Consider the following 24,844-nt stretch of genomic DNA (forward strand, 5'->3'; position numbering starts at 1 on the left):
GCAGGAGCACTGAGCAAAACCTGGCACATTTTACTTCTGGTTCCCAGCTGCTTGGCTGGTCGCACTACCCGGTTGGAGGTCACTGGCCCTTCTCTGGCTCCATTGTTAAACCGCAAGGTCTTGACCATCCCTGTAACCCCAAGTTAATTTCAGCATTGGCCATTTGTAGAAAAGTGAGTAATGACAGACTTGCATTCAAAATATCTGGATTTGACTCCCACCTCTACTACTAACCAACGCTGTCACCTTGGGCAACTTTTAATAATACTAGCAGCGATGGCAATAATAATATCAGGGGCTTGTATTTATGAAGCATTACTGTGCATTGTGCTAACTGCTTTTCATATGTTGTTTCTGGGGGCTCAGGACAATCCTCATAGGAGGCATTTTTCTCCTCATGTGACTGCCTGGTCTTAGCTGCTGTCTCCACCACATACTATTTAACTTGGGGTAAGTTACTTAACTCCTGGAAGCCTTAGTTTCATCATCTGAAAATGGGGGTTTGTAACGTGTACTCCCCATGGTTGCTGTAAGGATTAAATATGAAAAAAAATATAAAGTATTTAGGCCATCGTCTATCCCCGAGACTGTGATAATAACCATTATAGCTTACGGTCTGGCAGCTATTACTCTGAGGAGCCAGGTTTCAGATCTAATTTTATTTGATTTTTATTCATTTATTTTTAAAAGATTTTATTTATTTATTTGAGAGAGTGAGAGAGAGCATGGGAGGGAGGGGCAGAGGAAGAAGCAGACTCCTCTGCTGAGCAGAGAGCCCGATGCGGGCCTTGATCCCAGGACCCCAGGATCATGACCTGAGCCAAAGGCAGACGCTTAACTGACTGAGCCATGCGGAACTAATTTTAAAGGCTGCCTTTGTGAGAGCAGGCTGGAGCTGCAGAGTCCGGAGTGAGCAGGTGATCAGGGGCAAGGTGCGTGGGACGCTGTTTCACTACCAATGGCTGCTCAGTAGCAGGTGGAACGAAACAGGTAGCAAACCAAGCAGGAGGTGAGGAGGCTCTGGCCTCCCTATTCCGTGGGCTAGAAGCCACCATCATCAAGGAAAGGGTTGCTTGATGCTTGGCTGGCACCATGTCCTGACCCTGCCAGGAGCCAGTTTTGGATACTGATACCATGTAGCCAGGCCCAACTCTAGGGGGGCAGATGGTGTCCTGGAGTCAGCCTGCCATCAGTACCACCCTTCCCAAAGCTCAACACTGGACACGTGGAGCCAGGGAGGTGTCTAGCACATTCGCACGCAGGATGGAGCCTTGCCAGGAAAGCAGGCCAAGGGGTATGATCCCATTTCACAGATGGGAAAACCAGAATATGAGAGGTCAGATAACCCTGGCAAAGAGTAGAATCCCAAATTGAACCCTAACTTTTTTGTGTAAATCGTCTGATAGGTCTGCATCATGTAATTTGTTCCGCACAAATGATCAAATGAGAAAATTCAGCAATCGTTTTATTTTTATATTTTCAAATATATTCTTTTACATGAATTACCTGTTCTATTTGAGATGCTGGCTTGGGCAGTATGTTAATGAAGGTAAGTCTGGATTATATTCTAGATCTCCCAGGTGTATACTCTGAGAGCACCTTGCCTTTTTCCTGCATGTTGCCTGTCACTATAATTTAATTGTAATTTAATGACTGTGTACGTGTAGTTATGGGCTCATGTCTATTCCTTCATCAGATTGGAAACACCAGGAGGCAGGGGCCAGTGTACCCGTCCTTCTACCTTGGAAAGTAGTTGGGTGTGAAGGGTGTGGGTAGCACTCAGGGACTGAATAAACCCCATTGTGGAAGGTAAAACCTTTGGCTCCTCAGATCCCTACATCGGAAGGAGGGAAGGTCAGTAAAAAATGAGGGAGCTTGCCTGTCTGTGAGCACAGCATGGGCTAGCATCGGGCCATGTTGCATCAGTACGATGTTTCCCAGCACTGTGCTTACTTTGGAAGAACGATAGTGTTGAAAAGCCTGAAGGCTCAAGATGAATATGGAGAGTTCTCCTACTGTTCTTTGTTTTCTTTGTGCTGTTTTGCTTTTGTAAGCATATGCTTGTCAGTTAGGGCTGAAACCGAACAAAACAGCTGCTAAATATGGTTCTAAGAGAAATAACATTTTGGTCTTTTCAAGGCCTGTAAGTTTAGAGTAAGCACAGTCATTTGGCAGATGTCAGTAGGGAATCTGGGGGTGGGCAGTCATTCTGGGAGCCAGATCAGCTATTCATACTTGTTTGGGGTCTATTTCACCCCGCCAAGGACCGGTGACCCCAAGTGAAAGATCTGAACGGCTGTCTGTGAGAGGAGTTTGGGAGAAAGGATGTCTGGAATCTAAGCCATTGGCCATAATCTCTCCCAAACCCTCTCTTAATTTCATTTCAGAGAAGGGAGAAGGGTTGGGAAGAAAAGACATCATCTTTTATGATACTAAGGAGGTAGTCATCCTAGCTATATGTTTAGGTTTGTCGTTTTCAATCTTTGGGATTTAGTCTAGAGATATTATTTAGTGTTCTGATAAATCCAGTGTCATTCAGAGGGCTTGGAAGAATTAAAGTATAACTCAGTGATGGGGGACTATTAACCCCTACGTCTTAAATCTCTGCACTCTGCTGCGAAGTCAGGCTTGAGCTGCCAATGCCGCCTGAACGGCATCAGCTGATGGAAGAGAGAGTTTATTCCAACATCCCAGGAGCCCAAAAAAGTTATTGCGTCTTCCCAATTTCTCAGTAATTTCTAAAGAGACATCTGTTTGTCCATAAATACCCGACCCTGTTTGCTAAGCACATGGTGGTGTTGGTTAAAAGACAATAGGTTTTCTTTTATTGGCTTTGCTAGTTGAAAATATACGAAATACAGGTGGAATTTTTCTGTGGCATATTCCTTGTGTGTTAAATGATCTTTTTTTTTTCCAAAGAGGAAACAAAAAAGGAAGGAAGGAGGTTACTGTTTGTTGAAATACTAGTATGTGTCAGGCCCTGAGATAGTCTAGATATTTTTGGAGCTGTCACAGTGACCCTGGGAGGGTGGTAATATTATCCCCATTTTATTTATTTATTTATTTATTTTTTAAGATTTTATTTATTTATTTGACAGAGAGAGAATGAGAGAGAGCACATGAGAGGGGGGAGGGTCAGAGGGAGAAGCAGACTCCCCGCCGAGCAGGGAGCCCGATGCGGGACTCGATCCCGGGACTCCAGGATCATGACCTGAGCCGAAGGCAGTCGCTTAACCGACTGAGCCACCCAGGCGCCCCTATTATCCCCATTTTAAAGATGAAGAAACCGAGACTCAAAGCAGAGCTAACAAGTGGTAAGTCAAGGGCTGGGAATGCTGATTCCATGAAGCTGATAGAGTACCGAGCGGTTAAAAGCCCAGCGTTTGGGGCCTGAGCAGCCAGGCACCCATCCTAGCTCAGCCACCCATCGGTGGTGTGACCTCAACCACCTGCTTCCCCTCTCTGTTCCTCGATGCCCTCATCTGTAAAATAGAGACAACAATAGCATCCACTTGACATAATTGAAGTAATGAAATGGCCTCTTCGTGGAAAATGCTTAGACCAGTGCCTGGCACATAAACGCTCCTAAAGTGTGCGCTGTTATTGTGATCTTTATGATGGTGGTTAACCAAATTTGCCTTGCTCAGTACTTGCTGAAAAGTTACATTTTCTTTTATGGAACAGCTTGCCTTTTGATATGTAGTTATATTTCATTATGAAATAGTGTAAACTACTCTACCTTAGAATTAAATTCTCTTCCCCATCTCCTGGCAAAGGTTAAGATCTGAATAAAGGCATGTATAGCCAACAGGGATTCCTGACTTTGGTAAATGTCAATGATTTGCTCTCTCTTCCTTGGTGTATGCAGCTTTCTTCCATGCCGCCCATTCTGGCTTTATGAGTAGCTAAACAAACGTGAGAGAGAGAGAGTTAAGCTGATTCTTGTCTCTTAGCTTTCCTGTCTTTGTAACATGATTATTAGGTACATCATCTTGTTGCATTGCACGTGGCCGCATCCTGACAGCCTGTCTTCTCAATGCACCTGAAGCACAGCTCACACCAATGGGCTTCGTGCATTTTCTTTAGAGCTGGGAATCCCATAGGAGCTAATGTATGTGATGGTTTTGTGCAACTGGAAGCGGGGTAAGGGGGATAGAGGGGGTGTAGGGGCTGGGGCAGTTTGTCTAGATTGAAAAAGAAATGATGTACTTTTGCTAGACCTTTGGCTCAACATTCTGATCCCATTGTTTTGCAGCTTCCTCTACACATGTTGTGGAGAGGTGCGAGTGGGACATCAACCTTATTCGGTAAATCGTTATGTCTAGTTATGTGTTGGACACCATGCTAAGTGCTGGGAAATAGTAAAATAAGTATGTTACAGTCCCTGTCTTTCAGGGCATTGTAATATATCGAGGGCAAGAAATGGAAGAGGGGATGGCACTAGGTGAAAATGCTTATCATAGAGCTATGTACAACATGCTGTGGAGGCAGAGAGTTGGTGGCGCTAATTTGAGAAAAGCTTCACACGGGAGGTGGCATACTGGGCTTTTAAGGATGGGCTTGCTTGGTGGAGAATGGTAGAAGGAATAATCTTGGCAGACAGACGTCCTGAATCCAGGCAAAGAGACCCAGCCTGTGTGGTGTGTTAGGGAAATGGCAGGCGGTTTGAGGTGGTTGGTTATAGTAAGAAATGATAGAACATGAGACTGGGCCTAAGCAAGACAGGACCTTGACTTTCAGTTTGAACCACATTGTGTAGGATTCTAAAGCAGGGTGTGTTGTGTCTATTTTAGAAAGTTAGTGTGAAGGAGGGAAGAATTGGTTGAAACTAAGTAGTCCCAGCAAGAGAAGGTGAGGCCTGTTGCATGGAGTGGAGTACATGAATAAAATGGTCATTTGGAGATGAATTCATTAGCACTTAGTGAACAGCACGAGGTTGGAACTTTGGGGTCAGCCTACCTTTAAGGTCTGGGTGGAAGAAACAGAGTCTCTGACAGAGACTGGGCAGTACGCCGGAAGACAAGGGAGGGGAGATATTTCAACAAGAGTGGTGGTGCTCGACAATGTAAATGCCTCAAAGGGAACAACCAGGACGGGACTGAGAAGAGACCATTATAGATAAGAGATTGAGTCATTGGTGACCCTTGGGAGAAATTACGTTAGAGTCCTACAAGCGTGAAGAAAACAGATGAATGAGTGCTTACCATGTTCAGGCTACCGCACTATTCCCCAGGAGCCTACCTAGCAATTAGTTGCATTTGTGGAAGGGAGTATTCACAAACATCAGCTCTCCGGGTACTTGGAGTGGGGGTAGGGGAGAGGGAAGCTTAGGATCAGTGCTTAGTTCGAGTGCCCCTGAACAATATCTCTGCCTTCTGCTTTCTAGGGTCTCAGAAAGCCCCCTCCTTGCAAATACCATTACTCTAATTGGGCCATTTTGTCTTATTACTGTTAGCATTCTGTAGAAGATAGAAGCTTATAGACTTCTTTTCCAATTCCGAACCGGTACTCATTTCTAGCCATGATGCTTCTAGTGGTGCTGTGATGTGTAACCCAGATCTCCTCTCTGCACCTGAGGCACTCATTGTCCACCCGCTGGGAGTGTAGGCAACCAGTGATTGTTCTCACCTGGGGATTGTCCTTAGCAGAAGAGTGTCACTTCACGCAAGATCATAACCGCTGGGCTGGGAACAGTCTGCATGCAATTACTAGTCAACGGAGGTGGGGTGCAAAGGCTCCCATGCCTCAGGGTACGATAATTTTGGAGGTTCACCCCAGCTCCGGAGCTCCTGTGGGATCAGATGAAGTTTTGGTTCCACTGCATCACAGCTGAACTCATTCCTTCTGCTCAGTCCTATACTTCTTCCTTCACTCCCAAATGGTCTTGATTCTGAGGCACACCCCAATAAACTCCCTCTGTAATTTTCCACAATTCTGAGTCCCATTTCCTGGGGAACCACCCTCATTTGATGATTGTTTCCAGTTTGGTTGCCTACCCAAGGTGGGTCACCAATCCAACTCTGGTTACTCTGACCTTTGCTTTTGAGCCCTTTGGATGTATGTGTCCAGCGGAAAGACCCCATCTCCCAGCAGTTGGAACAAAAATCTCGGCATTGTACTTCCTTGGTTCTGAGCCATCAGTCCGCTAATGGGCTGAGCCATAGGCCCATTAGTGGACTGTTCAAGGAAAGGAAAGAGCTAGAAGTCAGTTGCCCAGCTCTACCTGAGACCAGCCCGTTAAACAGCCCTGAGGATGGGTCCGTACAGTAGGGTGGCCCCTGGGCATAGAAGCTGGTCTCAGTTCCGCATCCTGTTTCTGCTCCTGTGCTCCCCTTCTATCCCCCCCACCCCACCATGCTTCCTAGGCTCCTTAAAGCAGGTGGTAGTCACCGTCCTGCTTCTGTCTTTCGTTCAAATTTTGTTTCTTAGTCAAGAAAAAAAAAAAAAAAACTAATGTTGAAAACACAATTGAGATATTTCGAGCACATGTAGAACCTCTCTCAAAATTTGTTGCAGAAACACCACTGAGCAAACAAACTACTGGGAACAGCTTAGAAACAAACAGCAGCTGCCACCATTTGTGGGCTTTTTTTTCCCCTGTTCCCTCATTTCTTTCTAATTCTGTTTGTAATAGAACCTGCTGCTCTGATGGCCTAGCAGTTTCACACACACCATTTTCCTTCCCATCCTGAGGCCTCCCAGGTGGTCTTTCAGCTACGGGGTCTCCGTTGCCAGAGCTCCGGGCCCTCACTGTTGTTCCTGTCACACGGTTCCATCGGGAACGTCGTCCACACCCCCTGACCCGGGGGGTGTAGCTGGAACTTCCGGACTTCTCGGGCTGTGAGGTCCGAGTCGAGTCTGGAGTGGGGTTTTTTTGCCCTCCTGGCTTTATAACAATGGATTATATGGATGACAATTCTTTCTCAGGGATAAACGGCTTCAACTGTTGAGGTTTTGTTGTTTTCTTTGCGGAATCTTCGAAGGCACACAGCAAAGGGCTTGTCTTGGGCCTGGTTTGCTAAAGACCATAACTTTATGTATGTATGTATGTATGTATGTATGTATGTATGTATTTATTTATTTATTTATAAGATTTATTTATTCATTTGAGAGACCGAGTGAGCAAGCAGGGGGAGGGGCAGAGAGAGAGGGAAACAAGCTGACTCCCGACTGAGCCCAATCCCAGGACCCCGGGATCATGACCTGAGCCAAAATCAAGAGTTGGACGCTTACCCTATTGAGCCACCCAGGCGCCCCTAAAGACTGTAGCTTTAAAGAACTCTTACTTGTCACATCGAACTCATTTGTCTCTTTCCCCACGAATAGCACCCCTGAAGCAGCCCTTCGCCCTTTAAATGCTACTAGCCGTGTGCAGTTCCTCAGCTGAAAAATGATTGCTACGAGACCCGAGCAGATGGCCAGCTATGTGCAGGGTGTGGTGTTAGGCCCTTCCTGACTCTTCATCAGAGCTCTGCAAGGGCAAGTGCCATCCCCATTTTATCTGCCCGGAGACTTAGTTGTTCTCTCAGGGTGTCCTCTGATCGTGCAGCTACTCGAGGGAAAGCTGGTCTGTCTGTATCCAAAGCCCAGGCTTTCCCTCCCCTGCCTCTCAGTCACCCTAACAATTTATTATCTCATAAAAGTGTTGACTCTTTTGCAGTCTTTTATTTGTCCCTCCCTCAGAGTATTTTTTTTAAGTGAGTTAGTGCCTAACGTTTAAAAATTAGGACATCTTGGAAACATACAAACCAAAACGAGAACTTTAGACCAGGCAATATAGTGCTCAGAGGTGGATGTAATCACAACTGTGGGTCCAGCTACGTGACCCCCAGCCCCACCCCTGCAGGGAGGCATGGCTTCTCCAGGTGGCCACAGACCCCAGCTGGCCCCCTTCATTCTGTTACGTTACTTGATTAGCCTCTGTGGACACTTAGGTTTGTGATTCCTCATTTACGCCCTTAAAGAAACAATTTCTGTCCAGTGAGGTAGCAGTAGAGTTCAGAGTCGGTGTATGCTTCTGAGTTGAATTTTACAGGCTTTGATATTTTTTTCCATTTGAGGGGATAAGAATTCAGTAATAAATAGCAGCAATTATTGGACATTTACTGAGCACCCTAAGAGTTAGCTGACTTTGAGTGTTAGCAGATACCTGTTTGGTGGTCAAGATGTGCATGAATCTCCAATTCAGCTGGTATTCAAAATCCTGCAGGGACTCCTTCTGCAGGTAGTGCAGGATCTGAAGATCAGGCACAGAAACAGATTTTGCAGGGACAGTGTTGTAGAGAGGGGGAGGTAAAGCCAAGGAAAAACATTCGGGGGAGGCAGCTATGTTGATTGCACTGGCGCTTGGGAACCGTTGACTACCTTATGTATGCTTTCCCCACAATACAGAAACAACCCTTTCTTAATTGTGTTCAACAGAATGGGCAGCTCAGAAGCTTCAAAGAGAAAGATCTGGAAAATTAGAATCCCCTCCCAGGATGATGGGTCTTTCATTTTATCCTGATGTACCTGCAAGTGTATTTCCATGTGGCAGCGATAAATGTGTTCATTCTTTTTTATGGTTTTGGTGGAAGTCATACCTCCTTTTGTCTGATCTAAACACATCTCATAGAAGAGTAAAATGGAAACAAAGTGGATTTTGACTAGTTGCATAGCTTCAGCTGACTTAAATTTTATTAGTAATTAATACTAACACATGAGAGCCCCCAAAGCTAAAGTTGTTATTTACTTGCTTATTTTAAGTGTTTGCTTTTGATTAAGACAATGCCTGGAATGTTATTTTGAATTTTTGTTTGTTTATTGTTTTTTTAGGACCCTGCAGGGATCTTTGAATTAGTGGAACTTGTTGGAAATGGAACATATGGACAAGTTTATAAGGTAAGTTCACTGAGTTTGAAAATGGCTTCTATGTGGTTTTTGATTCATGAATGCTAAATAGCTGTGCTGTCTGTTCTTGCTCATATATGCCTTACAACAGATTTAAAACAAAATAATGTGTTTCTTAATTGACTCTCCATCTTTTAACATATATCTGTAATCCCATTGCCTAAACAGGATTCTGAAGTTTGGGCCTTGTCCTTCATTATGTATTATAATGTTTACATCTGACGCATGAATTTCAATGCTGCATATTTGAAGCTCTTTACGTATTTAGTTTCCTTTACTTTAACACTGCCAGAACTGGTTTTCAAAGGAGTAAAGGATGACTTTTACTTTAGCAATTTAAGCTATTAAAGTATTGCAGCTGGATAGGTAGATTTGTTATTGGCCCAGGGCATGAATTAAACTGAGCTTAGTGAACAGTGTTAGGAGAAACCTGGCTACCTCACAAAGCAAAAGCCTAATGGCAGAATGACTTTTAGAAGATAGGCAATAAATAAAAGTTAAACTTGAGTTGAGGAATAAGAAGTATTTTTTGTCCTTTTACTAATTTTTGCTTGTAAGTTCACTCAAAAATTCTTTTAAAAGATATTGCCCCCGGTAAAGGGTCTTAAAAAATATGACTGTTTAAAAATGTGGGTTGATTTCCCTTTTGATTATTAAAAGGAAATAGAAATGTACTGTTTTTGGATTAAAATTCAGGGGGTTTTAGTAAATGAGCTATTGAAATAAATGCCTTCAAAACAAACCAATTCTTTTCTCGTGATTGTTTCTAGGGAAATATCCATCATTATTCTGAGTGGTAGTGAGATGGGATGGTATTTTCATTACAAATGATCTCTTTTTGTTGATCTGTTTTTAAAAGTTCCTTCTCTGATCCCTAAACTTCTCTTAGTGATTAAAACTACTGTAGAAGTCCTTCATATTGTAATATTTCCAATTCTACAGAATGTCAAAAGTACACAACACACACACACACACACACACACGATGTTCTTGAGAATCTGAACACAATTGTAAACAGATACATTTCAACCTTTACTTATTGGAAGGTAGCCTTTGGTGTCCATCCAGGGGAAAATTTCTCCCTTGCAAGAAATGATTGTTTCCTAAAATGTCAACCCCTTGCAATTAGACAAAATGTAGTCCACCCAAGCTGTTCACTTGAAGTTGATCCTGTCTGACACAAGGAAGAAATGTGTCTCAGCAAATGCTTTAAAATACTGTCAATGAAGATAATTAGGTTGGAAGATTGTGTTATTGCATTTTGAGAAATTGGATTGAACTTGTGAATTAATGTGGGCTAATGAATTAAGCTCTGATTTAGGTAGAAAATTACTTCTGATTTGCTGACAGTATGGAGTTGCAACTCTATCACATGCTCTTGGTTTTATGGTGCCTTTTCTTTTTTTTTAATTTTATTTTTATTTATTTGAGAGAGAGAATGAAATAGATAGAGCATGAGAGGGGGGAGGGTCAGAGGGAGAAGCAGACCCCCTGCTGAGCAGGGAGCCCAATGCGGGACTCAATCCCGGGACTTCAGGATCATGACCTGAGCTGAAGACAGTCGCTTAACCAACTGAGCCACCCAGGCGCCTGGTGCCTTTTCTTTAGAACCATTCCATTGTACCATGCTTTCCTCCTGTAGAATATGCATTTAGGGGACAATTCACAGCTTTGTCTACTAATCTAAGAGGTGGATTGTATAGGATTGTATATTCTTGCAAAAGAAGACAACAAAGAGATTAAGTTAAGGATGAGAATGTTTGGAAAATTCAGAATTATCCCTACTTTCTTGTCACCTGAAAAGAAAAGGAAACAAGTGTCAAGAGGTGTAGGGGTCTTTTTAGAAAGGAAAGATATTTACCAACTATGTTGTTAACATTATTCTGAAGATGCCATTCTTGGGGCACCTGGGTGGCTCAATTGGTTGAGTGTCCGACTCTTGATCTCAGCTTGGGTATTGATCTTGGCTCAGGTCTTGATCTCACAGTGGTTAGTTCGAGCCCTATGTTGGGCTCCATGCTGGGCATGCAGTCTACTTAAAATAAATGAAGGAAGGAAGGAAGAAGGAAGGAAGAAAGGAAGGAAGGAAGGAAGGAAGGGGAAGGAAGAAGGAAGGAAGGAAGGGGAAGGAAGAAGGAAGGAAGGAAGGAAGGAAGGAAGGAAGGAAGGAAGGAAGGAAGGAAGGAAGGAAGGAAGGAAAGAAGGAAGGAAGGAAGGAAGGAAGGAAGGAAAAGATTCCATTCTTTTAGTGGTTGATACAGAACTTTGGCACCGCTCAAGCTGCAAAGAAAGGTCTTGGCGAATGCACTGGTGTATGGGACAGAAAACTTGGTCTCTCTTACCAGCCCTAAGTATTGTTTTGTGGCATTGCAGCTTTTCTGTGCATTAGTCAAGTGAGAATGTAGTTAGAAATGCTTTGGGGACTTGTAATGATATATCTGAAGAATTAAAACTCCCTGCTCATTTAAGGGGTTGGTTTCTAGGCAACTCAGATGATATTAAGTGGCACCTGCTTATGAACAGAGATACCTGGGTTTCCTGAGCCGCTAATTCAGTCCTTTTGTCATCTGAGTTCTGAAGGATTAAAGCTTAAAAAAATAGCAAAATCAGAGGCACCTGGGTGGCTCAATCCATTAAGCGTCCACTCTTGATTTCAGCTCAGGTCATGATCTCAGGGTCCTGGGAGTGAGCTCTGTGTCTCTCTGGCTCTGTGCTCAGTGGGGACTCTACTTGAGATTCCCTCTCTCTCTCTCTCTCTCTCTCCCCCTCCCCCGCTCTCTCTCTCTCTCTCTCAAATAAATAAATAAATCTCTAAAAATAAAATAGCAAAATCAGATACATGTGAACCTAAAGAAAAATAAGTTATGAAGTGATTGTTTACATTATAGGTTATATTTACCTTTTAGGGAATAGGTGTATTTCTAAAATACTGTAGGTATAAATAGTAATTTTATAGCCCTAAGAAGAGATTCCTACACAAAAAAATTCTATGATAAATTCTTTCTTTATATTAAGTATTAAACCTTTGATTTTAATTTTTTGTAAATCCAGTTTTTGGTGTTCCTGAATTTCATAAAATTAAGTATAATTTTTTTTTGGACAATTATATAGACATTGTCTTTATTTTATGGAAAGATTCATTATAAGTTTCTTTTATAAGTTGTCCTAAGAGGGTCATGATATAATTTTATTTACAAGTAGTTTTTAAGATACAATAAACAAAAATGTGCACAAAAATTGTAGGTATTAAGAGAATGTTTTCTGCAGTCTATTTGAATATGAGCCACATACATCTGGATGTGGAAATATAAATATTTTATATAAAGGTCATAGTAATGTTTAGCTTTTCAAAGTTATTTCTAGTCTTACTCCCAAGTCTGGCTTGGGCTCTCTGTCCTTGGAAGGCTAGATTGTTTATCTTTAGCATTTTGGTCCCAGGTGGTCAAGTGGCAACTCAGTATTTTTTTACTTTATTTATTGGTCTGAGTACATAAATAATAGAGTAGTGATTCTCTGTCAGGACTTTTATTGAGGAAATCATCTTCCTGGGCCCATGGCTCCATTAAAAACCAAACCAACCAAAGGCCACATACCTATTTACTATCAGTTTTGGCTGTTCATTGGCATGCCACATATTGGGAGCCAATGGAATTCAGATACATATTTTTGTTAAAATAAAGTAATTATTTTAATAAGTTCAGAGAATTGTTTAATGTTTACTGTAAAATGCCACTAAATCTTAGCCACAGATTTCAAAAATGAATGTTAGTCTATCCTGTTTCTTCATTTGCCCTTTTGAAATATACATTGGTTATTACAGAGATGGAGACATGCTTGATTCCAGGGTGACAGTGTGAATTAGAAATGTGGTAGAATCCTCAGTATTTCTCAGGTTTTTCTCAAAACCTCCTTAAGATTGTAAAGCATGGACTAAGGAGGCCTTGGGTGTTGCAGTGCATGTGTGAGGAACACTGAGAGAGAGCGAGTGCGTGTACTTTCAAAGGATTGCAAAAATCTTTATAAGGCATCTAATCAAATCATTCCTCGCCAAATGTCTGTGCAGCCCAACCTTGATCGGTTCTGGTCATGTAGAACTCACTACCTACCAGTCAGTGCATTTTCCTGCAACTTTCTTTGAATGTTCATCATCATTTTGAGCCAGCATTCTGCCTTTCTAAACTGTTTACCATTTCAAGCTCATTCCATACTCTCAGAGCTATTTTAAAAAATAACATTAGGGGTGCCTGGGTGGCTCAGTCATTAAATGTCTGCCTTCTGCTCAGGTCATAGTCCTAGGGTCCTGGGATCAAGCCCCACATCAGGCTCCCTGCTTGGCCGGGAGCCTGCTTCTCCCTCTCCCGCTCCCCCTCCTTGTGCTCCCTCCATCGCTGTCTTTCTCTCTGTCAAATAAATAAATAAAAATAAAAAAAAAATAACATTAAATCTCCTTCCACAAGAACATAGTCCTCAGATATTTGAAGAAGACTTCTCATTTCTTCCCCCAAACACATACTTGTATCTCCCTTTCTTTAGGCAATATAGCCTCAAGTTGCTTGATTAATTCTTCATATGACACAGACCTGAGGCCCTTCGTTATTGCAGATGTATCTGGGAACTATTTTAACATATTACTAAAAATAATACTTTATACTTTTTAAAAAAAGATTTATTCATTTATTTGAGAGAGAGAGAGAGTACGAGCATATGGTGGGGAGGGACAGAGAGAGAGAATCCTCAAGCAGACTCCCCGCTGAGTGCGGAGACCAATGCGGGGCTAGATCCCATGACCCATTTGATATGATCTCAGCTGAAGTCAAGAGTCGGACGCTTAACAGACTGAGCCACCCAGATGCCCCTAAAAAATAATACTTTATACTTTTAATTAGTTTTCAGTTTTGCAAAACATTTTGTATATGTGATCTGATTTCTGATTTAATTCCTGTAATAATTTCATGAGAACCTTGTTCTCAACTTGAGGTCTTTATAGCAATAGTTTCCTCTGTCTAGAACACTTTTCTCCTACCCTCTCATGACTGGCTCCTTCTCCCTTGGGTCTCAGTTCAAATGCTACCTCCTCAAGGAAACTACTTTTCATCCTTGTATCTAATACAGACAGCCACCACATCTGTCTCCTTCCCCCACAGACTTTCTCTATTACATCACCTTGTTTTATTGTCTTCATGGCATTGCCACTCTCCGAAATCATCTTGCTTCTTTGTTTGAGTGCATAGGAAACAATTTAAATGCATAAATAAAGGAAAAATCAGGATAGGAACCTAGTGTGTCTAGCTACCATTGTATCCCTAGTCTGGTACATAATAGATGTTGACGATTGTGGGGCCCAGCATTGAGCTTTGTTTTCCTTGATAATTCTTTTTATATTCATTTCCAGTTTTTCAGCATTTCCCATAATATATTAATATTCCCATAAAATATTAATATTCAGAAATGCATATTTGCACAAAATAATCAACAAAATGCCCTACTTATATTTTATAGTGGGAAGTGGATGTGGATTTTATGTTAAATGAATTGTTGATAGTCTATAGAAGCCAGACCCATGCTGGACATTTACAAAACGAGGCAAACCCATTGTCTGGGGTTTCAGTCTCCTGGCAGAGGTTCTTAAACTCTAGTGTGCAAAACAAATATTTGGGAAATTATTAAAAATATAGGTGGCTAGGATCAATCTCTGAAATTTTGATTCATGGGTCTGGGGTGGGGTCCAGGAATCTGCACTTTTATTAAGCATATGGGTTCATTCTGATGGTAGGGCCGTGGGGCCATGCCTCCAGAAACTGCAAAAATGAGTGTAGATTATCCTGTTGTAGGGCCACTTGAATGAATGCTAGTCCTAATGCTTTTTGTAATCATTTACTTTAGGATTTCCATGCTGACTCCAATTTACATCAACTGAGAAGTCAAAAACATAAAGATCCTGACCTGAGATATGATGCCAACCAGTTCTGATGTACTCATTGAGAGATTAAGCTTTTGGTGTTTTGTTTTTTTTTTAAAGATTTTATTTATTTATTTGAGACAGAGAGAATGAGAGACAGAGAGCATGAGAGGGAAGAGGGTCAGAGGGAGAAGCAGACTCCCCGCCAAGCAGGGAGCCCGATGTGGGACTCGATCCCAGGACTCCAGGATCATGACCTGAGCCGAAGGCAGTCGCTTAACCAACTGAGCCACCCAGGCGCCCAAGCTTTTGGTGTTTTTATTTGACATGCTGTGATTACAGTTTAAGGTTGTCCTGAATCATTCAACTTTGAGACCTGAGAATCAATATGGTCAAACCAACTTGGTATAGATAGAAGAATCTGAGCCTGTTGCATGAGATTTCCTCAAGTCTGTATATTGTGATCTCTTAATTAACCTGTTAAAGTAAGACAAAGCATTTTAATAGTGAGCTTTTCAATAGTCTTGATATGGAGGTGACTATATGATATACTCAGATGCAGTGTAGCTTTTCATAGTCCATCCTAATGAATCACGAATTATACTATTCACTTCTCTTTTGGTAAGGAGTATGGGGAGAATGTTGTGTTTCTTAGATAATAGTGGCATTTGTTTTTTTTAACCAAGAATTTCCAATACAAAGAATGCATTATTTCACCAGTTGTTGAGTGCCAGTGAAAAAAGCTCTGTGCTTTGTGTGGGAAGAATGTAGAGCCAACTGAGGTGGTTCCTACTGTATGGAAGTGTGCAATCAGATTATCTCATTAGGACTCTGAGTGCTTCCTATGTGCTAAAAGTTTTCATATATATTGTCTTAGTTACTCTTCATGATTTTGTAGGGGAAGAAACTAAAGCACTATTTATTAAACTACATTATCACTCAATGCAGGGTTTCTCAATCGTGGAACTATTGACACTTTGGGATGGCTAACTCTTTGTTGGGGGGGGGGGGGGCTCTCCTGCACATTGTAGGATGTTTAGCAGCATCCCTGGCCTCTACCCATGAGGTATCAGTAGCACTTCAAAGTCATGACAATCAAAAATTTCTCCAGACATTGCCAAATATTTCCTGGGGAGCAAAATTACCCCCGGTTGAGAACCTCTTCTCTAAGGATAAGACAAGATAGCAAAACTCTTAAAATTGGTGGGCAGAGACAGTGGGAGTGTAGAGTATGGAGCAGTAATGCTGCCCAGGCAGAGTGGAGACCCGAGTGGACTATGGAAGCGGGATATGGAAGAAACCTGGAGGCCTTGGGGTTTGCCCATGTTGGAGTGTAATTTAGCATTTTAGTAAGTGGAGAGAGGTGTAGTAAAAAGGATTTTGGAGCAGGACTGAGCTGGATTCCCAGTCTGGTTCTGCCTTGTTCTGGTTGTGTGAAGACAGCCAACTCACTCTCTGCATCTGGACTTGTTCATCAGTTAGTAATAGTGCAGTGGAGGGCTGTTAAGAAGCCTGAGGTGTACTGTGTCTGGAAGACCTCAGCACAGTGCCTGATGCACAGTAAGCACTCAGCAACCTTTCCTTCTTCTCAAACACACGTGCCAGCTGAGCCTAGCTTACCAGTTCTTTCCATGGTTTTATTTTTATAAATTTTATGACCTGGAAGAGACATTCATAGAAGATGAGGTCAGAAACACACATAGCGGGCGCCTGGGTGGCTCAGTTGGTTAAGCGACTGCCTTCGGCTCAGGTCATGATCCTGGAGTCCCGGGATCGAGTCCCGCATCGGGCTACCTGCTCAGCAGGGAGTCTGCTTCTCCCTCTCCCGCTCCCCCCTCTTGTGCTCTCTCTCTCTCTCACTCTCTCTCTCAAATAAATAAAATCTTTAAAAAAAAAAAAGAAACACACATAGCATTGTGCTTCCCCTTCTACCTTGGATTTCTTGCTATTTATGTATGTTCAGAATTGCATGATTTATATTAAATCCAGTTCACAATACTTCTTATATGGCGTTTGATGATGTAATTGCCAATGAGTCACTATAGCTGATTTTTAGGATTTCAAAAAAACCCAACTTCCCAGTAATTTGTAAAAAAAAAGATAGATTATTAGGGGAAAGAAGAATTGGTTGTAGCACTCTGGAACCTTGTGGCGGGGTGGTGAGAGGAATCATTTACCCTTGAAACGTGTTGTCTTGATGAGCTCTTCATCCTCATAGGTCGCCATGTTGTTTGCATCTAACTTGGCTCAAGACCATGGCACCTTGTGCTCTGATCTGTTAGGTGTAATGAATGAGATGGTTGCCACATGAGCACAGAGGGAAGACCTTCATGAGCGCCTGTATCCCACATGCCATATGGAAAGGTCGCTTTCCCTGCTAGGTGGCAGGACCTCCAGAGTGGCTACCAAAACTTGCCGCAGCGGATGATGTGGGATATCTTGTTGCTACTAGTGGTTCTCAGCCCTTGCTCTTTGTAGAAATCATCTGGATACCTTTGAAAGACTATACAGACCTGGGCCCTTGGTTTTGGTTTTCATTGGCTTGGTGTATGATTGGGTAGAGTTGGTTTCTGGAACATCCCAGTTGCTTCTAACGTGCAACCAGAACTGAGAGCCACTGGACTAAGGTATTGCTTCTCAGGTAATAGAGAGGCTCTTCTTGGTGTCTTTGCCTTTGGGAAGGAGTCCCTGCCACTCTTATCTCTATCTTGGAGTTTTGTTTACCTCGCTTATTCATTTATTCAGCATCAGCCTTTATAATAAGCATCTATCATTGGCTTGGCACGTGTGTGCCCACCTTCCATTGGAAGTGTTTAGATTGCTTTAGTTCAAAATACTTCCATTCCATCTCATATCAGTGAATTGCCCAATAACTTGATGCACAACACCCTGGTGACTTGTAGCTTTTAGATCTCATAACACCCTTAATGACTCGGTGATTATAAGGCAGTCTCAAGTAATTAAACAGTCAATACTTACTATGTATAATTACCATTCTTTTGGGTTATTTGTAACCTGTAAAATAAAACTCTGCCAGGATTACAGGCACAGAATTTAGAGCTGTGCACAGTTTTAACTATTTTTGTACATGGGAAGCATTTGAGATCCTTTTGAAAAAGAATAACCAATTCTTATTAACCAGTTAATTAATTGGAGCCTTGAGATTGAATTTCTTATCTCTGTGGTTTAACCTCAGATGTAATTTTATTAAATCGACTTGGACATTTTGCACGTGCAAAAACAAGTATCTGCTGTTTGACAAGCAAATACATACTCTTTCCTAAGTCGGAGCCCTGCTTGGTGGTGAGGTTTTAGAATGAGGGAACAAAGCATTGCCAGGGCCTCCAAATCAGGCTGGGTGCTACCCCTCCTGCCAAGTGCTGTGGTCTTGGGCATTGCTTCTGATTTGGGTCCTGTTGCTTACTTTCCAAGGCAATGCACAGAACTTGTCTATTTTGTTGTTGTTGTTCCTATCTACAACAAAGGAGAAATGAAGAGCAGCTGACTCACTGAGAACTCTTAACAAATACCAAATAGCTACCATCATAATATGGGGATAATAACAATATTATCTTCCTAGGCTGCACGGAAGAGTTATGAACCAGATGCTGTGAAGAGCTCGTGTCCTTTAGGGGGAAGATGCTCGATTGTTTTAGAAAACTTGCCCTAGTTATACAATCTGCCCCCCTTTGGCAGTCCACTAGCATGTTCCAGGTGACACCTTTCTTTAAAGTATTTCTTGAGCCATTTAGTTTTGGTCTGTGCATCACATTCAGAAAGACAGTATGAGGCTCCTAGCTGAATTGACTAGAAATCTTGCTACTTTTTAGTTTTGCTTCTCTCTCTCTTATTTACTGTGGTAAAATATACATAGCACCAAGTACCATGCAGTAGCAACAAGTACATCCACATGGCTGTGCATCCATCAACACCATCCAAATCCAGAGCTTTTCACCATCCCACACTGAAACTCGGCACGCATTCGACAATAACTCCTCATTCCTTACTTCCCTTCCTCCCCTAGGCCTCTGGTCTTTCTTTTAAAAAATACTCCCTGTTAACTTAATTGTGGAGGTGATGGTTTCCTGGGTAGTTTCTTGAAACTCAGCCTTTCCAGTAAGCCTCAAAAGGTCCTGCACGTCTGTCTCTCCATGTGTTGGCATTCCTCAAGATGACTCACTAACAGCCCACTTTATTCTCCAGGTGACTGACCACCCAGCACCTGTAGGGCTGCATCTTGTTCTAGGAAGCCGAAACCAGCGGAGTCCTTGATTTTTCTACTCTATTTTTATCGACCATAAAGTGATCCTTCTCAGGTTGAGGTGGAAATAGAGGTCGAGATCAATAAAAAATGTACAAGTATTTTGTATGAATCCTCAAAGAGTGTGGTTAATGTTTTCTCTACTAACATGTTCTAGGCTGTGGTTATATTTATTACAGTTTTATAAATGAGGTTCCCTTTTACCTTTAAATGTATCAACTATTTTCTTTTTTAGCAGGAAATTTCTTTTTTCTTTTCTTTTTTTTTTAAGATTTTATTTATTTATTTGATATATAGAGAGAGACAGCACAAGCAGGGGCAGGAGGAGAGGGAGAAGCAGGCTCCCCGCTGTGCAGAGAGCCTGACACGGGGCTTGATCCCAGGACCCTGGGATCATGACCTGAGCCAAAGGCAGACACTTCACCGACTGAGCCACCCAGGCACCCCAGGAAGTTTCTTTTTTCATAGGAGATGCAGTATTTCACAAAACAGCAGAATGTTCTGGATGGAGGACTGTTGGGGTCTCCTTCGTGTAGCTATTCCTTCATCAATGCGACACTCACCTGATAGTCCCCTCGTTGCATCAATCCACACAGCGGCCCCACACTTAGGTTCTATACCCCCCATTCCCAGGTCCCTCATAATGGGATCTCTGTCTCTCCCTCCAGCCTCGTCTTTGGCCCATCCTGACTCACCAGGTGCTTCAGTGCTATCTCATTGCTCGGCATTCATGCATAGCCCACATGCTTTCTATTTATTCGTGCTAGTTTCCCTACTTCCTGAACACTTGGTTCAGGCAGCAGCCCCCTTCTCCGTACCCTGTGACACCTGCTGACTTCTCACTGCACTGACCTCACGGTCTTGTAATGTTCTGCTTGTTTCCACTCTAAACTCTGAGCTCTTTGAGGTCCAGAACATTATCTTACTTTTTCTCTAGTGCCAATGCAGAGTAGATGGTTTAAAAAAAAAAAAAAAAAAAAGAGCATACCACTCTTATATTTTGCTGAGTTTGAAATGCTCTGTCTCAGTGGAATATGTGTCATTGTTGCTTAATCTCAAGTGTTGAATCCAGGATTATTTATATAATCATATAATATATAAATATATAATATTTAATAGCCAACAGCAGCTTAAATACCGATAAGTTAAATAAAAAGTGTCCACCTACCGTGAAGTGTAATGAAAATAGGATAAGGAAAGAATGTCTTCCCTTCTTTCTACAACTAGCGTCATGGACATGATTTTAAAACTGTCCATGTGGGAAAACAAAAGAGGCCACAGCTCATCTGAACTTGTAAAGACCCTGCTATACAGTAGTACATATACTCATATATATGAATTTTCTTGGGTTTTCCTTCTGTCATGTCTTTGGGACTGTGGAGTTAAACATCGATACTGATGGTTGTAACCATTTTCCCCAAACTTTCATACTCATTATTTCACCTGACCTTTACAGTTGCCCCACAAATGAGATAAAAGAGGTATGGGTATCCCTGTTTTACAGATGGAGCACTTGAGGTCTCAGAGCTTATTTATTTATTTATTTATTTGGATTTTATTTATTTATCAGAGAGACAGAGGCAGGCAGAGGGAGAAGCAGGCCCCTTGCTGAGCAAGGAGCCCGATGTGGGACTCGATCCCAGGACTCTGGGATCATGACCTGAGCTGAAGGCAGACGCTCAACTGACTGAGCCACCCAGGCACCTCGAGGTCTCAGAGTTTATACATGACTTTCCTGATGTCACCAAGTAGGCAGTAGAGCCTGGCTCGTGGTCAAGTAGCCTAAATCTCTTTAAATGTTTGGCAGGGATTGGTTTTGTCCTTCCCTTCCATTGCATGTTTAGAATTCATCCTAAGTAGATCCCTGATAAGTCTGAATTTATAACCTAAAGCAATAATGTCATGACTTATTTTAATATGTAGTTCTTCTGATGTTTATATCCAAAATACTGATGCGTGATCAATGGCTGGGTAATTAATCACTGATTTCTTAGCAAGTGGAGATACAGTTTTTTATCCAACAAACAAAATAGCTATTTTCCCAGAAAGATAAGAAGGGAATTCTTTTCCATCTACAAAAAAGAATTGGCAGGCTTTGCGCTTATTACATTTTACAATATGAAATGCTGCCGTGCTGATCATTTGAGGGAATTGGTTGCTTCTTTCCTCATGATTTGTTTTTGGTGGGAGAGGGGAAAGAATAGCATATTTCCAGACTTCTTCAAAAATCAGCTCCAATAGCCAGGTGTGTTTTTTTGGTTTTTGTTTTTTTTTTCCTATGCAAAAGACTGTAATCAGACTGGAGCTTGATAAATGTTTGTTGAATTGAATTGATTTATTCTCTCAGCTGTACTCATGTACTTCTGTGAGCAAATGGATGAATCTAACTGCTCTGGAGACCATGCAAATATTTGCCAGGTGCATAATCTGTACTTTCCTCTATCCTGAGTAGAGGGAAAGCCAGGTAGCTGTAACCTGGCATGGCACTGTGACAAAGTGCTTACTCTTTGCTTTTATATTTCCCCCTCTCGGCAGGGGGGACCTAGGTTTGTGTGTTAGGGGTTGGGGGCTGGGAGGAACAATGAGACAGAAGATGATAGGAAAGAATTTCTGGTTTATTGTTTCTGGTTTATCCATTGCTCAGGACAGAATTTCTGAGAGTGACCTGGCTACATTATGAGGATGCAAACTATTTACTGGATAATTTATCATGAGTGCAAGTTGGAGTTACCATTAAGGACCACAGTATTTACTCTTTTTTCCCTGCACATTTAAGTATGTAGCACCCATGACCCAAGAACACTAGCAGTGCCTCTAAAAGCTATTATCAGATGATTCAATGGCAAGTTTTACCCATGTTGATCTCATTCTTTCTCTTACTATGTGTGAAAACAATGAAGGCTTGGGAAAACACAGGGCACTGTGTCCTTTTCTTTGAATGGAGGCAGACTTGATTGCAGATTCTCTCTCTTTTTTTAAGCATTGTTTGTTTGCTCATTTATTTATTTATTTATTTAAATCTCTACACCCAGCATGGGGCTCAAACTCATGAACCCCCGAGATCAAGAGTTGCAGGCTCTTCCCGGTGAGCCAGCCAGGCGCCCCGATTGTAGATTCTTGTAAAAGAAGTTCCAAATTAAACAGATCCTGATTTCCCTCAGCTAACCTTTCTGGTGATTTTAGCAGAAAAGGAATGTTTTGTTACCTAAATGTTCAGTACATTTTGTTCTACCATTTTGTACCCACTTAAGCACTTTGAGAGATACTTCAAAACTTTCAAAACCTTTCATTCTCTGAAGAAACTTATCATGGAAGCTAATCACCCAAACGGCTCCCCTCCGCATATGAATATGCCCCTGTGTGAGGGCTCACAGGAGGAGATGCTTGGCACCCAGCCCTCCAGCTAACCCCAGCTTTACTGGTCTCCAGAGAGATGGGGAGATGGGATGAGGTGAGCCCATGACAGAGGAGGAGCTGTGGCTGCTTTCTTCCTTGGGTCTCCCGTTTATCTGTTGCTCAGGACAAGACTTGCTTGAACAAGATTAATGCCTACAATTAATCATCTGAGTAAATGTGTTATAAATTTAAGATGTGGCCAAGAAACCAGTGTTGATAAGGCATGGGGGGAAACCACAAAATAGAAACAAGAAAACAGCCTACCAACAAACCCCCAAACAAAATAGCATCCTCCAAAACAAAAAGCTTTGTGTTGAATATTGATTTTCAGTCCAGAAGCACAGGAGATTTATGAATTTCTGGTTAAGTTGATGAGTAACACCGTGGTTAAGTGTGCTCTTTGAAATTTGGCTTGAATACTGTGCATCGTAGCATTAGTTCTTGTTCAAATCTATATATTTGTTAATACCTAAAAGTAAGTAGGTTTCCCGTCAAACCCACTCACCACTTAACCTCACACCCCCAGCATTCTGTCATCTGCATCTCAGTGTTGAAGGGACTCCTTATTCTCTACAGTAGTCTCTAGGGAGCATCTCTGTTCGTTTTTTTAAGTTAATTTTTTTTCACATATTCCTTTTTAATTTTATTTTTAATTTTATTATTTATTTATTTATAGCTGACATACAATATTATATTAGTCTCAGGTGTACAACAGTGATTCAGTGTTTGTATACATGGCAATATATATATATATTTGCATGTTTATGTATATGTATATATACATACATACCACATCTTTTTATCCATTCATCCATCAATGGACACAGGTTGTTTCCATATCTTGGCTATTGTAAATAATGCTGTAATGAATATAGGGGTGCATATATCTTTTCCAGTTAGTGTTTTTGTTTTCTTCCCAGTAGTGGAATTGCCAGATTGTATGAGAGCTCTATTTTTAATCTTTTAAGTAACCTTCACACTGTTTTCCATAGTGGCTGAACCAATTTACATTCCCACCCACACTGCATGAGGGTTCCCTTTTCTTCTCATCCTTGTCAGCACTTGTTATTTCTTATCTTTTTGATAATAGCCATTCTGACAGGTATAAGGCAATATCTCGTTGTGGTTTTGATTTGCATCTTCCTGATGATTAATGATGTTGAGCTTCTTTTTATGTGCCTGTGGCCATCTGTCTGTCTTCTTCGGAAAATGTCTATTTAGATTCTCTGCCCGTTTTTAATTGGATTTTTTTGGTGTTACTGAGTTGTATGAGTTCTTTATATATTTTGGTTATTAACCCATTAGTGGATATATGATTTGCAAATAATCTTCCAGGGAACATCTTTGCATTTCCAAGTCTGTGGTCATTATGCTGTCATTTTAACAAGCAAAGCTGGAGATTAGTTGGGATTGTGATACCCATTGCTGAGTGAGAACATAAACACCCAGAGGTTTCACGGTCTTACTCAGGATCTTACTTCTCAGGAAGGGTGTGACACACATAACTCCTAGGCCTAGAGTCTTAGTTCACAAAGCTCTGCTAGAGCTGCTCTCTCAGCTGTCTGAGGTCCTGGTTAAAGCTGAGAGGTTTTCTTTCCAGATTTCCTCGAGGAACACAGCTCAGGGAGCTGATCAGCTGAGGTGCTGTGACTTTGTGGGCATGTGAAGTCAGCTAACTTCTCTATGGCTGGTGTCTATTCCCAAAGTAAATATGGGGGAGAAAAATCCCTTCTTCATAGTCAGTGTTTTGGGTTAGAGTAGAAGTAATTTCGTGTGTAGTGCTGAATATTAGTTTAAAAAAAAGAAAGAAAGAAGAGTAGATATAGAAGGGTATATGTTTCCATGTGGTGTTCTTGTTGACTGAGTTTATGCATTATTCAAATTAGATTTTTCCCTAAGAAAAAGTAGCAGTTGAGGACTCTTCTTTTCCTGGTGGTGCAGTGTCACCCAAAGATATAAATGTGGCCCAAAAAGCTGATTTTGCTAGAAAAATGGGACTTTATACTAACATACACTTTTTGGCAGATTTGGAGGGTAGAGGTTGTTTACAAAGATTCTCTAGATAAAAATTGTAAGAAATAACAAATATCAACTTGGCTCAGATGAAGGACTGGACATCACAGTGAAACACCTAAGCCTAAGAACTGACTTAAGGGAAAACACAGCCCTGTAGGCTTGTGTGCTGTAGAAGGTCACACTGAGGTCACATACTACTATCTTTCTAGACTTGAACCTTAGAAGTTAAGTGGCATTCAGAACTCTTCCCACAGTTTGTGAAGGAAAAATCTCTTTATATTTTTTAGCCTGGATCTTCTCTGTGCTCAGGAGTTTCATAGATTTAATATGGAGTTTAGGTGGTAGTTCTTGACTGTTCTTGTGGTTCGTGTGTCTTTTTAAAG

General features: G+C 41.7%; 1 protein-coding gene across 12 annotated transcripts in view; it reads left to right on the plus strand.

Annotated features, from left to right (window-relative positions):
• Positions 1-24,844, plus strand: part of TNIK (TRAF2 and NCK interacting kinase) — a 385,586-nt gene that overhangs the window by 75,005 nt on the left and 285,737 nt on the right. For all 12 annotated transcript variants that reach the window (XM_045903381.2, XM_045903382.3, XM_064585383.1 and 9 more), the window contains exon 2: positions 8,815-8,880. In XM_045903381.2, the coding sequence (XP_045759337.1) occupies positions 8,815-8,880 (66 nt within the window). The remainder of the gene's footprint in view (positions 1-8,814; positions 8,881-24,844) is intronic.

This window comes from Mirounga angustirostris, unplaced genomic scaffold (assembly GCF_029215605.1).
Source record: "Mirounga angustirostris isolate CCGP_5_RB_7025 unplaced genomic scaffold, mMirAng1.0.hap1 SCAF_1, whole genome shotgun sequence".
Taxonomy (NCBI): Eukaryota; Metazoa; Chordata; class Mammalia; order Carnivora; family Phocidae; genus Mirounga; species Mirounga angustirostris.